Source organism: Bos indicus, chromosome 23 (genome assembly GCF_029378745.1).
Source record: "Bos indicus isolate NIAB-ARS_2022 breed Sahiwal x Tharparkar chromosome 23, NIAB-ARS_B.indTharparkar_mat_pri_1.0, whole genome shotgun sequence".
NCBI classification, from domain to species: domain Eukaryota; kingdom Metazoa; phylum Chordata; class Mammalia; order Artiodactyla; family Bovidae; genus Bos; species Bos indicus.
In genome coordinates, this window is record NC_091782.1 from 18,134,476 (window position 1) to 18,150,609 (window position 16,134).

The 16,134-nt window shown below is 58.1% G+C and overlaps 1 protein-coding gene across 1 annotated transcript; it reads right to left on the reverse strand.

Moving 5' to 3' along the window:
* Positions 1-200: 200 nt before the first annotated feature.
* CUL7 (cullin 7) lies at positions 201-16,033 on the reverse strand. Its single transcript, XM_070778008.1, has 26 exons — positions 15,719-16,033; positions 14,282-14,869; positions 13,699-13,850; positions 13,068-13,565; positions 12,202-12,343; positions 11,912-12,108; positions 11,447-11,675; positions 10,433-10,670; positions 10,230-10,335; positions 8,507-8,734; positions 8,141-8,231; positions 7,866-8,037; positions 7,582-7,687; positions 7,184-7,279; positions 6,874-7,049; positions 6,632-6,765; positions 6,132-6,314; positions 5,797-5,903; positions 5,523-5,705; positions 3,906-4,066; positions 3,526-3,742; positions 3,115-3,415; positions 2,291-2,436; positions 2,041-2,167; positions 1,747-1,952; positions 201-1,497 (listed from the first exon to the last, which is right to left on the reverse strand). Exons 2-26 carry the CDS (start codon positions 14,859-14,861, stop codon positions 1,174-1,176), a joined length of 5,100 nt encoding a protein of 1,699 aa, XP_070634109.1. The 5' UTR covers positions 14,862-14,869; positions 15,719-16,033; the 3' UTR covers positions 201-1,173.
* Between the last annotated feature and the right edge of the window lie 101 nt (positions 16,034-16,134).

The window sequence follows — 16,134 nt, forward strand, 5'->3', positions numbered from 1 at the left end:
GGTGGGAGGTGAGCTCTACCTTCTTCCTAGGTTTGTGGTAGGGTGTTTCCAAGCATGAGAAACAGGTTCAGGTGAAAATCGGTTGAAAACTGATACATGCCCACCACAAGGCTGTATCGGCCCCAACTTCCAACCTGCTACTTTCCCCCTTCAAGGAGGAGGCAGAGGAGATGTAGGAAAGCACTGAGCTTCAGTTTGGGTTAGTTTGGTTGGTTTTGGTTTTTATTAACAGCTTTATTGAGATACAATTCACATACCGTAGACTTTACTCATTTAAAGTGTTAAGAGTTCAGTGATTTTAAATATATTCACAGAATTGACCATCACCACAGTTTTTTAACATTTTCAACACCCCCAAAAGAAATGCCATACCTTGTAGCAGTTACTCCTCAGTTTTTCCCAATCCCCCCAACTACAGGCAACCACTAAACCACATTCTGTCTCTAACTGGCCAACTGGGGGACATGACTATAAATGGGATCATTATGTGGTCCTTGGTGTGCAAACCAGCTCAAGGGCTTTAAGGATCAGGGAAGCAAAAGTCAAAGCCTGGGAATGTTTGCCCTGCAGAGACGGAAAGTCCTGAGGGCAGGGAAGGCTACTGGTGTGCGGGAGTGCACAGGGGCAAGGAGGAGCCATGGGAGCTGCAGTTCCTTCTAACCCAGATCCTAGAGCTTCCAGGTAGAACATGTTAAGGTCCTGGGGGCCTGCAGTGGCCACAAGGGTCCTTTATCTCACCTTCCCTGTCAGCCTTAGCTCCAGAGGGCACAGTGTCCAATCAATTCCACAAACGAGAAAAGTAGATCCCTGCTTGATGATCTGCTGAAGTTGCAAGCCATCCAGCTAGTGGCGAGATGGGCTTGACTCTCCAGCCTGCCAGGTGAAAGCTCTTCTGACCACATACCCTTCAAGAAGGCTCATCCCTGGAGTACACTTAATTCCCCCAGCTGAGAGGAGGGTGCTCAGTCCCACACAGCCTGCCATCCTCACGCAAAGGACCCTGGCATGGCATGATTCAGCCTCAGAGCTGAGGGCTCCTGTCTCCTTTCAGCCAGGAAAGTCCCCACCCTTGGCAGACCCCTGGCAGTTACCACACAGGCCAAGTAATCAAACTCCTGCATTTTATTCTGTGGAAAGCCCCGGCCCTACCTAGCCCTGACCCTGTCTCCAGGGCTACCGGAAGGTAGAGAAGCTCTGGGTGCTTGTGCAGGAGGCATAGGGCACGCCCCGGGAGCGGATCTGCAGGGTGTGGAAGGTGAGGGGTGGGTTGGGGCCCAAGGAGCCTGGGTTCAGGGACTCAGTGTGAGGCTCCATGACAGTCATGGGAACCGCATAAGACAGCATCTGGGGCCGGTCGTCCTGGCATCTCACCGTGCCCTTGCCCAGCAGGTGCAGGATGCAGGAGAGAACGTCAGCACTGCCGCAGGTGGACCCCCTGCCAAGGCTGCTGACCAGGCCCCTGGGGGGACACGGGCCCTTCTGCCAAGCCTCCAGCACCTGGTGTAGAGGGCCAAAGGGAAAAGAGGTCAGGGACGCCCAGCTTACCCCACCTCTAGCCCCCAGTCCAAGGACAGCGAGGCCCAACCTCACTTCTCACCCACCTACAGGGTCCACAGTGAGCCAAGACTTTGCATGGGGATCCACCTCCTCCTGGAGACTGCCCCCACCCCGCAGGGCCCCCACCTCCTCCTGGAGACTGCCCTCCAACTGACAAAGCCCCCTCACCCACCACCCACCCCAACCTACCAGGCAGACAAGCTGGTCGATGTGCAGCCCCTCGTCCCCATGGGCTTTGAGGATTCGGACAATGAGGCAGTTGAGAAGGTTCCGTCTCTTCTCCAAGTTCCGGCCCTCTTCGTCCTCAGCTTTCAGGTATGTCTGAGCTGGGATGAGCCACACATTGCCCCTCCGAGGCCTGGGTTCCTCACTGCTGTCTCGAATCTTGAGCAATCCTGAAATAAGCGCTGGTCACTTGGCAGGGGTCCCCCGAGGACACTGGCCCCAGCTCAGGACACAGGCCCCAGTGCCCTAAGTACAGACCTGCTGGGGTGTCCTTTGTCTCATCAAGGTCCAGGGGGCCCCTTGAGGAAGTCAGAGGCCCAACTGCCTGATTCAGCACATCTGGAGGGAGCCCCGAGAGTGCCAGCAGACTCTCCACAGAGACCGCCTTGGGAAGAAGAGGGAAGCATCAGGGCCTCCCAGGGTGAGGAGGCAGGGAAGAGAGAGGGTGGAGAGAAGAAAGAGGATGGACAGGTCGCGGGAGCAGGGAGGCGTGGGGGAGCTGGGCCACCTTCAGCTCGTTGAAATGCAGTAGCAGCCACATCTGCACGGTGGACACATGCAGCGTCTGGTCCCCGAACTGCAGCTCTGCCCGGCCCAGCCACGTCCACTGCAGTCGCCTGTGCGGGGCCCGCTCCAGGGCAGGGTAGGTCTGACCTGAGGAGTGTCAGGGAGGCGGCAGGAGTTGGGGAGTTGGAGAGGACGTGCTATCGCTGGAGTTTTGTCCTCACTAACCTCTGCAGAGCCTGGGGTCCAGCGTGTCTGGACACTGGCTCTTGGTCTGAGCTTCCAGAGCTTGGCCTTCCTTGAGTCTGCCTCCTGGGTCAGCCTCAGGTATCTGGGAGCCCACCCCGTGCCAGGCAGCTCATGATCAGTGCCTCCGAGGGGTTCTCCATTTTTTTAAGGGAGACAAAGCCACAAAGTGAGAAAGGACTGGGGCTCTCATCAAGTTGGAAACAATGTCTTGAAGCTGGTGGAGGAGCTCTCTGAGAGCAAGGTCTCAGTATCACCCACCTATTTTTCACTGCCCAGCCCAGGATCAGCCCCCAGTGGGGAGCTGAGGTTACGATGACTGACCAGGAACAGACACCCACCACCTTCTGTGGACCTCAGGTGCCTCCTGCCTCCATCCTTCCCACCATAAAGGAAGTCCCAGGTCATTATTTGAAAAATAGAAACAGCAAGAGTCCCGGGATCTGGTGCCCTTTCACCCCACCCCTACTCCAAACCTAAGCTCCAGTCTTTTCTCAAATCTACAGGCTGCCAGCCCCAGGTTATTTCCCAGCATCTCATCCTCTTCCCAGGTCCCCAGTTCCCTCAGCCCAAGCTGCTCACGCTTGTTGTAGAAGTTGGAGTATCGGTTCAAGGTGCCCCTCAGGTAGGCAGGCAGGCAGGTTCTGGGGTTGAGTGTGTGGCAGATGGAGGCGGTGGGCCAGCAGCGTGGCGACAGGACGAGCACAGACACTTCTGGCATCGCCCCTTCATAGTAGAGGTCCTCGCTCTCGTCCTCCTCCTCCTCCTCCTCCCCCGCCACGCCGGCTGCTGCTGCCGCCGCCACGGCCCCAGCTTCCAGCTCAGCTTCCTCCCCGGTCCCTCTCTCATGGCCCCTGCCACTGGCGCTGGCGTCACGGCTCACCTGAAGATGGAACACAGGGTGCCCCTAAGCCAGCCGGCTCCTCGGTCTGTCCCAAGCCTCTCTCTGCCTTCCTCTCTTCTTGCTACTTTAGTTCCCTCCCCCGCTCCCACCTGTATCTTCTTCTCTGTGTCCTCCAGCTTCAGGAGCTCCTGATCCAGCCGCTGGAGCTGGTATACGTGGAACTGGCGCTGCAGCTCCTCCGAGGTGCTCAGGCTCCGCAACATCTGCTGGGGGAGGCGGGTGGGGAAGCAGGGGCCGATCTGCTCCAGCACGGCCCCCTCCAGCCAGCTCGAGCCCACGCCCAGGAGACGGTCCGCCATGTAGTGCCTGCAGCGTGCACAGCCCAGGCCGAGCCTTGGTGAGGCTGCCTGGCAGGGCCTCCCACTCCGAGACTCCAGCCTACCCAGACCCCAGCCCCCCAGACCCCAAGGGCTTGCCTTGCCCATCATCCTGCCTCCCCCCACCTCCCACTCCCTCGGTCCACACTCACTGGTAGTAATGCTCGAAAGTGGTGGCTATCTCCAGGCCAGAGAAGATGAGGACGGTTTCCAGGCATCGCTGCAGTTGGGCCAGCATCTCCATTCCCCGGGCCCCACCAATCCGGCTGCCCTGGATCCGCTGGTCGATGTGTCGGGCAAACTGCTCACTCACCTGGGCAGTGGGAAGAGCACAGGAAAACTGTGAAGGAGGCGAGATCGGGTGTGTTCAGGGTGGTATGATCGTAGTCAGAAACTGAAGGAGAGAATGAAGCTGGTGAGTGGGAGCACAGGGAGGAGGAGGGTCTGAGGAAGGAAATATGAATGGCCAGCAGCTTTATCAACTGGTCAACAATTTTATAAAATTCATAAAATCATTAACAACTGTGTACATTAACAATTCTGGGACTTCCCTGATAGTCCAATGGTTAAGACTCCATGCTACCAATGCTGGGGGCCCGGGTTTATCCCACGTGCCACAACTAAGACGTGACACCCCCAAATAAATTCAGTAAAATAAAGAATGTTAAAAAAAAATACTAACAATGATAAACACAATTTTCACATTTAGCATGTCTGCTGCTGCTGCTAAGTCACTTCAGTCGTGTCCGACTCTGTGACCCCAGAGACGGCAGCCCACCAGGCTCCCCCGTCCCTGGGATTCTCCAGGCAAGAACACTGGAGTGGGTTGCCATTTCCTTCTCCAATGCATGAAAGCGAAAAGTGAAAGTGAAGTCACTCAGTGGTGTCCGACCCTCAGCGACCCCATGGACTGCAGCCCTCCAGGCTCCTCCGTCCATGGGATTCTCCAGGCAAGAGTACCGGAGTGGGGCGCCATTGCCTTCTCCTTAGCATGTCTAAAATCCAACAATAATAATTTAACACAAGGAGACAAGCACACAAGGCCACTGAGATAAAGTGAGTCACGTGAATTTTCCGATTTGTGAACTTGGAGGGAAGAGACTCCATCTATCTTCAGCTCTTATCACAGTGCCTGACACATATTAAGTATTAAAAGTGTTAGTTGGTCAGTCATGTCCAAGTCTTCGTGACCCCATGGACTGTAGCCCACTAGGTTCCTCTGTCCATGGGATTCAGCAGGCAGTAATACTGGAGTGGGTTAAGCACTTGTTAAATATTTTTGGAATAATAGGAATGGTGGAGGAAATTATAGTATATCCATTTGATGGACTCTATGCAAAAATTTGAGGACAGATAGCAACATGAAAATGACTTTTAATGTAAGGGTCAAAAGAAAACAGGATAAAGCATTTAGCTACTCGTGGGTAAAACTAAGTGAAATCAAGCACGCAAGTAGAAGAAGGTATGCAGAGAGATATTAGAATGGCACAAAGCAGGTCATTTTTTTCCTTTTATCTTTTTGTGTGTGTGTGAGATCTTAGTTCCTTGCCCAGGGATGGAATTTGGGCCCACAGCAGTGAAAGTACAGGGTCCTAACCATTGGGCAACCAGGGAATTCCCTTTTTTTTTTCTTTTTAGATTTCTGATAACATGGTCTATACCAAAACATGCTTCTTGCTGAGTGGGAACATAGCGGGTGGGCAACTCTGAGGAGGGGAAGAGAGAGTTTGAGGGGAGAGGTCCCAGGGGAGGGGACACAGGAGGCTTACGTGGGCAGCTCTGAGGAAAGGCAGCTTCAGCAGGGCACCAGCACAGCCATTCTGCAGCGCCAGCAAAAAGGCTGCCCGTGGCCCAAACAGCTCGGAGCTCGCCTTCTGCAGATTACTGAAGTGTTCGCAGTAGCGGGGCACAAAGTCATCATCCCGCCAGCGTGAGGTCAGAAAGCTGTGCACCTGGAGAGTGGGAGGTGGCAGCGTGATGGCAACCCAACACACCAGGGGCACAGCTCCGCCGGCCCGCCCCGTCCGGCCCACCTCGGCCCACCTGCTCCTCCACCACCGCCCGCCAGCAGCGCGTCAGGTTTCTCATGATGCTGCTGGGAAGCCCCCGGGTGGCCAGGGAGCTCCAGTCGTGGCTTCTGTTTCTGCCCTCTGTGGACACAGGGGAAGGGGCAGAGGAAGGGCAGGGGAAGCCCCTCAGCTCCTGGGTCCCCCATTCAGTGGTGAGCCCAGGGGATCTTTCCAGACACACTGCCCACCGAAATGATGCTCCCCGGTGGGGGTGACACAAACCAGGAGGCGAGCAGCAGGCTGAGCATGCAGGGAGGGGACAGTGAGGAAGGAGACGCCCCCACCCCCAAGCCAGCTCCCAGCACTCACTGGGCCGAGGCGTGGCCGCCACCGAGGGGGGCGCTTCGCAGGGCTCCACGTGCACCAGCAGGTGGGTGAGGCGGCGCACCCGGGAGGAGAATGCTGCCGCGCGGCTCTGCGGGTTGTGGGCAGCCTCTCGACACTCCAGGTACTGGTCCAACAGCCAGCCCAGTGGGCTGACGCCTTCTTCATCTGGAGGTGGGAAGAACAAGCTAAGGCAGGGCGAGTGTGCAGAGCCTGCCGAGGAGGCTGGCCTGGATGGGCGTGCAGAGGAAGAGCAGTGGACCGCATGGGAGGGGAGGGAGCAAGGGCCCTCCTGACTGCGTGGGGTCAGCTGACACTGGGACACGTGGAAAGGAGGCGCCCCTGGGCTGTGAGAAGCGGGGGGCTTGGGGAGGCCGAATAAATTTCAGGTGCCAAATGGGCCAAAGGCGTCACCCAGGGAAGAGCAAGAAGGGGCTGGTGCGTGGGGCTGAGTGTCAGGATGGTGAATGGGCCGGGCCGGTTACCAGGGCAGGTGATGTTCTGCACCAGGGGGCTGACCAGGGCCTCCCAGCAGGTCTTGCCCAGTGCCTGGGCGGCCTCTTCGTCAGGGAGGAAGCGACTGGCAAAGTTCTGCTCGTGGCGTAGGGCCCCGTTGAGTCTGGGAAAGGGAGCGGGTAGGAAGGTGTTGGGGGCTACAGGCCCAAGTCCACCAGCCTGAGACTGCAGGCTACCCCTCAGGCACACAGGCGCGCCTGTGCTCGCACACCTGGAGCTCAGGTGCAGGAGCCCTCTGCGGTCCTCTGCGATGTCCTGGCTCCAAGCCTGTGCCCGGACCATGTAGAAGAGGCGCGTGTGGCGGCACAGCTGCTCCCGGAACACCGGCCAGAAGGTGGGCTTGGGGCCCAGGACCTCCAAGCCCCGAATGCGCGTGTCAATGCCGCCCTGCAACGCACATAGGCCTGTTTCCCCCGGCCCCACACACTCCTCAGGACGGGCTGGAGTGCTGGTCCAAGAACTACAAGTCACAGTGCAGAGCGTGGGGCCCACGGCCCCCACCCCATGTCCCCTAGCCCCACCTGCTGGCAGCGCTTTATGCGGATCTGGATGACGGGCCAGACGCGGCTCAGGTTCTCCAGGAGGACCACTCGGCTGGCGGAGGGCATCACATTCACCTGGTGGGGTGGGGGCAAGCAGAGAGCATGGTCACTGCCCGTTGTGTGGATGGGAGTGCTGAAGGCACCCAGTCTGTTCCTGTTCCCTGCTGTCCCTCCTTCCCCCAGCCCTAGGGTGCATGGGGTCCTGACGGAAGGGATCCTAATACCACCCTCACCGCTCGGGGCCTGATGCCATCACAGGGGTGCAGGGGCGGACTTCATCTTCTATGGGGTTCAAGAGGGAGGAACACGGGCTTTTAGGGATCTGGGTAGGAGGGTTGATCCCGTGAGGGGTGGCCAAACGGCACAAGGGGCCCTACCGAGTTGAGTTCCGTGTTAAGGGAGGTGGCGCTGTCGCCCCCGAACACCACCACCCTGGCGGGCATGTAGCTCAAGTCCTCGCTAGCCACCAGCAGAGCCAGCTGCCTGGGAGGGATGAGGGCAGAGGAACCAGTCAGCACCAGATTCAGTCACGTCCCCACAGACACAGCCAGGGGGACCTTTTGGTCACGTTCAGGGGGACGGGGGCCCTCCCCAAGACCAACAGCAGGGAAGTCACGAGAAGGCGAGGGTGTGTGCCAGGCGCAGGCCTGGGGCGCGCTACCTGATGAGGATGCCCTGCTGCATGTGCAGGGTGATGCGGTGGGAGCCGGCGCTGCCGTTGGACTCCCAGTAGGTCTTGGGGTTGCGGTCCGTCAGCTTGCTGGCCCGGTGCGGGTTGGACGACACCTCCACCTTCTCCCAGCACTTGTCCTCCTTCACCTCCATGCTGGAGCCTGCAGGCACGCGGGAAGGGGTGGTGGTCACAGCCTGGCAGATGCAGGGGGGAAAACACTTGGAGGTGTGGAGACTCGGGGTGGTGAGGGTACACGCACGAACCCTGGCACAGGTATCTGAGGAACACATCGAAGAAGGGGATGTTGATGGGGCGGTGGGTTCGTCTGTGGTCTTCGATCTGGCCCAGCACCATCTGCAGCCGGGACATGGAGAGAAAGGGTGCGGGGAGGGGGCAGGGACACGGAGACACGGGTGGAGGAAAAACCCAGCAGCTGTGGGACCATTTCCATGCCACTGGCAGAGCAGGGTCAGCGAGCCAAGAGGGGCCGAGAACCAACGCCCCCCCAGGTTCACTAGACTCACCTGCCTTCCAGCTTCAGAAACACACACCCCTTCCCCTGCCACCGCTAGGGTTTCATACTCTCACCCAGCTGTGAACCACTAGTGTCCCCTGACCTTCCCCCTGACCTGGATACAGCCTCCCAGGATGTTGGTGGTGAGCTTCCGGTAGAGGTGGGCATGCTTCTCGCACTTGAACACCATGTCCCGCAGCTCCTGAGCCAGCTCCAGCTTTCCCAGGTGCTTCTCCAGGGCCTTGGAGATGGCATCCCGGGCTCCCAGCTGATTGAGCACCACAGCATAGTCCCTGCTCACGGAGGCCAGGCGGTGCAGGAAGAGGATCAGCTCCTGGAGCACCTGGGATGAGCGTGGGGGCGGTGAATAAAGGGGATGGACCACAAGGCATCTTCAGCAGTGCTGACTACACACCTACTGTGTGCCGGGCTACTGCGGTGAACACAGAGTGAGGAAGTGAAGAGACAGGGATGGGGCTTCCCACAGAATCCGCCTGCCAATGCAGGGGACACAGGTTCAACCCCTGGTCCAGGAAGATCCCCCATGCCTCGGGACAGCTAAGCCCAGGCGCCACAACTACTGAGGCCGAGCTCTAGAACCCGTGAGCTGCAACTACCGAAGTCCACACACCTAGAGTTTGTGTTGCACAACGAGAGAAGTCATCGCAATGAGAAGCCCACGCACCACAACAAAGAGCAGCTCTCACGTGCCACAACTAGAGAGAGCCCACGCGCAGCCACAGAGACCCAGAGTGGTCTTAAGTAATACGCAAATTAATAAAAAGAAAATAAGCAGCTTGAAAACTCAGCATTAAAAGAGAGAGAGACAGGGATGGGGAGGCGTGAGGGCTTGGTGAAGTTGGAGAACCAAACAAACTGCAATGGGAAAGCCAAGAGGTGCCCTGGACCTGGGGTTGTGGGCCACTGACTACGCTGCCAACAGGTGTCGGGGGCATCTCTGGTTGTTTCTTCTCAGGCCCAGCTGTCCCAGAACCAGCTGTGGGGCTGGGTTTTGAGATGCTCAGGCCTCAAGCAGAGACACCTGAGGGCAAGGAGGGGGCCAAGAGGGAGCAGATGTGTGTAAGCCCACCACAGCGCTAAAACCTGGGGAGCAGCCAAAGGTGTGTGCTGCAAACATGCACTGCCTCCAGGACTCCAGTTCTCTGACCCCTTCCCAAGCCTTCAGTGCCCAGGAGCGCTCCAGGGCAGGCGGCTGTGATGGCCCCCACCCCCACCCCGCCTCCTTCACTCCCCTTTCCTCCACAGGCTCAGCCAGACAGGAGCCACTGAGGCTCTTCTTTGTTGTTGGATTTTGGGGGGCATTCATTTTTTTTTTTTTTTTGGCTATGCCCCAGCACAGGGGATCTTAGTTCCCTAACCAGAGATTAAACCAGTGCCTCTTGTAGGGGAAGCACTACCTGAGCAAGTCTCCACTGAGGCTCTTAATGTAACATAAATATAACCTTTTATGTAACAAAAAGAGATGGCAAATAAGATCACTTCTGGGCTTGTTTATCTAAGGAAACACAGGAAAGATACATAAATGAATACAAGTGGTTACCAAAAAGGGGCATGTTGGGGGGCACTGGGAAAACGGGACTCAGGTGGGAGTGAGAATTTTCAGTTTATACCTTGTTACACTGCTCTCATTTGTGAACTCTGAACAGTATGACCTTTTTAAAATATATATATAATTCAGTTTCAAACACAAAACCCAAACCAAGAGCACAAAGGCTCCATGGTGCCCCCCCACCCAGGGTGGGGTAGGATGTCTGCCTTGCCAGAAGCTACCTGGCCTCCTCCCCACTCAGTATCTCCCCAGGGCAGGGTAGGGGTACCTCTCGGTCAGTGTTTGGGGACCGCAGGCAGGCCATGCAGGCGTCCATGGCTTCATGCCAGGGGAGCAGCAGTGCCTCAGGGAAATCCACCAGCTGCATCAGGATTCTGGGGAGCGTGGGGGCGGGGCGGGAGGAGAGAGATTCGCAGTCAGGCTCAGAGACCCTTCTGCCCCGCCCCACCCCGCCCCACCGCACCCCCTCACCTCAGAACGGCCAGGTGCAGGGGCTTGTTGGCGGCAGGAGTGTCGAGGCTCCGCATGAGCACGAGGAAGGGCTGGGGCTGCCGCTGCAGCTGCAGGAGGAGGGGCTTGGCCTCTCCCTGCTGGGGCCCCTCTGAGCGGAACGCTTCCTCCAGATCCAGGAAGATTTTCCCAGCCGGACCGAAACCCTCTGCCAGACGCTGCAGTGGCGTGTTGGAGCCCTGAGTTGGGGCTTCTTTTGCTACAGGAGAGGGGAAGTCACAAGAGTTGGCCACTGTTAGTGACGGGAAAGGTCGGAAAAGGAGAGACACATTCGTAACTCTCCTGTTACTCTTCTCCTAAAAATGTTTTTGATTTTTTTGTTCCCCCTAAAAGTTAGGTTCTGGGGATCTCAGAGCTCTTAATGACAGCTTCATGACAAACTTTTCATTTTGTTTTCTTAAAATAGCAAGGGAGAGACTTCCCCAGCAGTCTAGCTCTGCTTCCATTGTAGAGGGCTGGGTTTGGTCTCTGGACAGGGAACTAAAATCTCAAAAGTTGCGAGGTGAGGGCCCCCTTCCAAAATAAAGCAGCAGAGCTTCCTATCTGCAAACAGAAGAGCATTTTCCAGAAGCATGCAATAATCTGTTTTTCCCTCCAGCAGAAAAAATTCAACGTGAGGACTTCCAGGGCTTCAAAATCTCTTGCGATGTTTGTGCTGTTTGGCTGTGCCTCTCACCTTGCAGGATCTTAGTTCCCCGACCAGGGATCAAACCCAGGCCACTGTAGTGAAAGTGTCAAGTCTTAATCACTGGACCGCCAGGGAACTCCCGCAACGTTCTAACCTTACATCCTCCTTCATTCTTTGGAGGGAGCACAACGTCTGCTTCTCCATTCACTGCTAATCTCAACATTTCAGACTCTTCCTAAAGTGCCATCGGTCTCAAGACAGGATTGCACAAAACCCAGCACAGACGTCTCTCCTGGGCTAACGCCCTTGGGCCACTATGCAGAGCTGCTGTCCATGCGGCACCCCACCTTCCACTCTGGCCGCGTCAGCTGATTCCTGAGGCTGGGCCCAGGCTTCCAGCAGGGACGGGTGGGCCAGCTGCCCTGCCAGGGCCTCGGGCCCATACTTCCTGTAGACGCGGCAGTTGAGCAGGTCCCTGAGGGCGCTGTCGTCGAGTCGCTGTGGCAGAGCCAGCAGCAGGTCTTGGGCCAACTCCGTGGGCACGGCCAGTTCAGCCAGGATCTCGTCATCCAGAACCTGCCATCAGGGGAAACGCTCTCGCTGCAGGTGGCTCTACCCGCCCGCACAGGCGCTTGCCAGGAGACGGGTTCTCTGCATGCGCCTTCTCCACCCCGAACCTCTCATGGCAGGCTCCTCCCAAACAGTTTGCCAACCCCAAACATCCTAGACTCCTCCCCTGAAGCCCCTTACGCTGTCAGCCTCTGCTTCCCATCCCCAGCCTTCCACACCCCCCTAACACAGTCCGGCTCTACCTCCCCGTCCAGGTTCTCCTGAAGGATCTGGAGAACCTCCTGATGGTCAGGGCCGTCCAGCTTCTTGATGAAGAAGAGGAGCTCCCACCACTCGGCCTGAGTCAGGTGTTCACTCTCCTCAGTGTCCTCGTCCTCAGGCCACACGTAGGGCACAGCATAGAGCTCGGTCATGGGCTTCCAGCGCCAGGATGGCAGGGCTGTGGAAATGGGCCACAGGGCGCAGAGATGTCGCTGCCCGCCCCCACCGGACCACTGCTCCAAGCTGACCCCGGCTTCCTCTCTGGGCTCACCTGTGCCCACGGCTGCACTGACCGCTGCCCCCTGGTACTCATCAGCAGCCTCAACCATGTTCTCGATGTCTTCCTCAAAGCCCAGAATCTCCAGCATGTGCCAGTGCACCCAATAGGTGCGGCCTGTTGACTCCCACAGCACCTGGGGGAAACGGGAAAAATAGGGAAGGGGCCAAGAGGTTACCTAGTGACTGGCTATGACCTGATGATGAATGTGGACCCACAGCCCTCAGGGTGACCACCTGGCCAGGTTTGGAAAAACCTCCAAAGAGCAGAACACACGGTATATGGAGAAGCCACGTGAGCACGTAAAGGATGTCTTCTCTAAACGGGAACATCTTTCTTCTCTCCTATCCTTGGTGGCTTTTTTTTTTTTTTTAGTATTTATTTATTTGGCTGCCCTGGGTCTTAGTTCTGGCATGTAAGATCTTCGATCTTCATTGCAGCATGTGGGAGCTTAGTTGCAGAGAGTGGGATCTAATTCCTAGACCAGGAATCAAATTGGGGCCCCCTGCATTGGGAACGTGGTCTTCATCACTGGACCACCAGGGAAGTCCCTATTCTTGGCAGCTTATGCCCCTATACTTCCTCCTGGCCTTAACCACAGTCTTGCTGAACTTGACCTTTGGAACGGTCTCATTGTCACCAGGTTCTTCGTGGGAGTGAGTCTCCCTGACCTCAGAGTCTTCTACAGACAAATTTTCTCAGCCCTCCAAATGGCTCCTCTCTCAATCGCTGACTCCCTTTTACCCTCCCAAGCTTACTGAGGGTTTTCACTGTGAGTAGCATGCTGGAGCCCCCAGCATGAAGCGTGAAGCCCCAGTGATGCCCCACGCAGACAGACCCCCAGCGGTGGCCCTCCTCACCTGCACAGGGGGCACGCCATTGTTGCTCTGCCGGAACTCGCCCTCGTCGCCCGCGCTGATCTCCTCGTAGTCATCCAGCATCCGCACTCGCATGCCCGGCTGCAGCGCATCCCGCACATACAAGGCATAGGTATTACCACTTGCGAACTCAGAGCGAGGTCGAAACCTCCTTGACCTCCTGCGGGAAGGCAAGGCCTGGGCAGGTGGGAGCCCTGGGCCCTCATCCACCAGCTGGGGCTGGAAGATGGAACCGGAGGGCTGTCCCGAGGGCCCCTGTCTGCTCCAGACCTGGTCCCAGCGCATGGCCTGCACCAGCTCTGAGATCAGCGTGCCCATGGCCATGCTGAACTCCAGCTCCAGGCGACCCCTCTCCCCACTCAGCTCCTCAGGAGTGGAGTTCGGGGCTCCTGGTTCCGCAGCAGTGTCATTCAACTGATCCAGGAGGAAGGTGACATGCAAATAGCGCTTCACCAGGGAGAAGAGCAGCCTTCCTGGGACCTGCAGGACACAAACTCTGGTCTACACTTACCTTGTTCCAGCTTTCTCTCCACACTGTCCTCTGAGGGCAGGTGCAAAGGCCTGGTCCCCAGGTTTTGTCCACAGCTCCCTCCCAATACTCCCCACAGAATACCTGTGGCAGCTGAATGCCCTCAAAAGACATCGGGTGTTCAGAGAGCGTGGCCTGTGCAAACAGTGCCAGCAGAGCACAGCGGCTGTCAAAATCCAGGTGTTTCTCAATGGCCTCTTGCTGGCTTAGTGAGAAAAGGATCTGGGTCCGGGTCCCTGGAACCCACGTTCCAATCAGTAACAGCTCCTAACCTCATCCTTCCCAGACCCCTCTTGTGGACCCTTTACTCTTAGTTCACACCTTTTGCTGTCACACAGCAGAATGACACGATTTGCTGCTTTGCTCCAAAAGCCAAAGCTTACTATATTATTCTACCTTATTACTGCCTCATCTGCAAAAATTTAAGTCTAAACTCTTCCTCCGCCTAGGAAAACAGTTAATAGGAGGTTCTTGAAGATTCAGTCTTCCCTTTCTGCAGAGATGTCCACACTCACCTTCCCACCTCCCTCCCTGCAATGCGAAGAGAAAGGTCACAGAATCATTTACATACTGCTGAGATCAGAGGCGCCTATCATAGGGCCCTGTGAGATGTTAAGCTGACCCAGCCCCTCTCCAGCTCCCCTTTCCTCCCCACGCTGCCCCTCACCAGCATCATGGGAGGCCAGGGCTTGAATCATCCGGCCCGCGCTCCAGCGAATCTGATAATCGGGACTGCTAAGCATGTGCATGAGCAAGTCCAGGACCCTTGGGTCTTTGAAGACCCCGGTGAGGGGCTCAATGCTGGCGTAGGCGCTGAGCACGTGGACAGTGTGGAGCAGAGGAGCGGGAGGAATGGTGCCCACACATTCCTCCAGCTGCCGAAGCGCCCTCTGAATCAGAGACTTCACGTCGGTTTCCATCTCCCCCAGCACGGATTTGTCCAGCGCTCCAGCCTCTCCTGCTGTCTCCTGGGAGGGCCCGATGACCTGGCCGTCCTCGCCCAGCATCTTGTGGCAGTTGGCATAGATTTCGTCATTGGACATCCATAGCAGGATGTGCTCAGCCTTGCAGTCCACGTGGTTGGAGCCCCCTTCCCCGTCATCCCCACGCCGGAGGATGAGCCAGCGGATCTGGTACTCAGGATGCCCATCATGGCCCACTCGCTGGCGGATCAGCTCGTCTGGATAAGCGTGCAAGCCGGGCCCCAGGGGCACCCTGAATTCCCTGTAACGGAGTTCCCCCACCATCTTGGCACCTGGCAACACAAGGGAAAGAGAACAGGCAAGCTAGAGTGAGAAGTCAGAAAATCAAGGACATCCAGGAGTTGGGACAGCAAATATGGCAACAGCTGTCAGGCTGGGTGGGGTGAAGCAGGGTCCAGGAGTTGCCTGCTCTAGGCTGGGTGGGGCCAGGCCTAAACAGAGAATACCCGGGAGTTTGTTCTGAAAGAACTCAAAATTGGCGGGCTAAAAGGAGAGTCCAAGGCCCGGAGTGCAGCATGGAGGGAGCTCCTTTGGAGCAGTGGGGAGGGGACAGTGGGGGCAGGGAAGCCTTGGAATTAAAGTGAATCCCAGGGCCCTGGACAGGCGGCAGCGGACCTGGGAAGGGGGTATGTGATGCCCAGAGGGATGTGTGTTTTGGGGTGTTGAGGATCGAGAACAGAGTGTGTATGCAAAGGGGTGGTAGTAGCTCTAATGGCTGAAGCACGGGAGAGTCTGCAGGAACAAGAGATCCCGAGATCTGGTGATGGAGCGAGGGCGCAGGGCCCGACGGGCTGGGAGGAGGGGCTGGTGGGCTGAAGGCACCCAAGGCTAGAGGCACTGGAGCATCAAGGTCGGTGGGGGCGACGTGAGGACCCGAACAGTGTGCACAGGAGAACTGATGGGTGAGGGGCGCGCGGTTTCGGGGGACCAGGATGGAAGGCCGAAGAAACCAGGGGCGCGCGGCAAGGTCCGGGGGTAGGGGGCTAGGCCAAAGAAACCAGGATTCCGAGGCGCAGCGGGATGGGGGACTCGAAGCCCGGGGGTGGGGGGCTGGGGGTGAGTGGGCGGAAGGAAACCCTGGCTCGGAGCGGGGGGGGGCGCCGCGGCGGGGCTCGGGCCACCTCAGAAGTCGATGGGGGTCCCAACGCGAGGCCTGTCCTTCGCCGAGCTAGGAACGCGGCACAGACGATGGCGGCGGCGCTGGCGGAGATTTGGGCTCCGCCTGGGCCCCCCGAAGGGGTCGAGGCGGAGAGGCGGGAGGGGGCGTGTCTCCGCAGGCCTGGAGGCCGCAGGGGGCGTGGCGCGCGGGCCCGAGCCCCCGGGGGCCCTGGCGGCCGTCAGCGCCCCACCCGCGCGCAGGTCCGCGGCCTCCCGGGCCCGAAAGGGCGGGGCCCGTCCCCCACCCGCCCGCCTCTGGGAGCCCGGCCGCCCGCCTGCCCCGAGCCACCGCTCATTTCCGCCGAGCAGGGCGGAACACTGGGGGCCCCTGGGGAGCGCCGGGGCGGAGCCGCCGGTGCCACCTCGGCGACGCACGGCG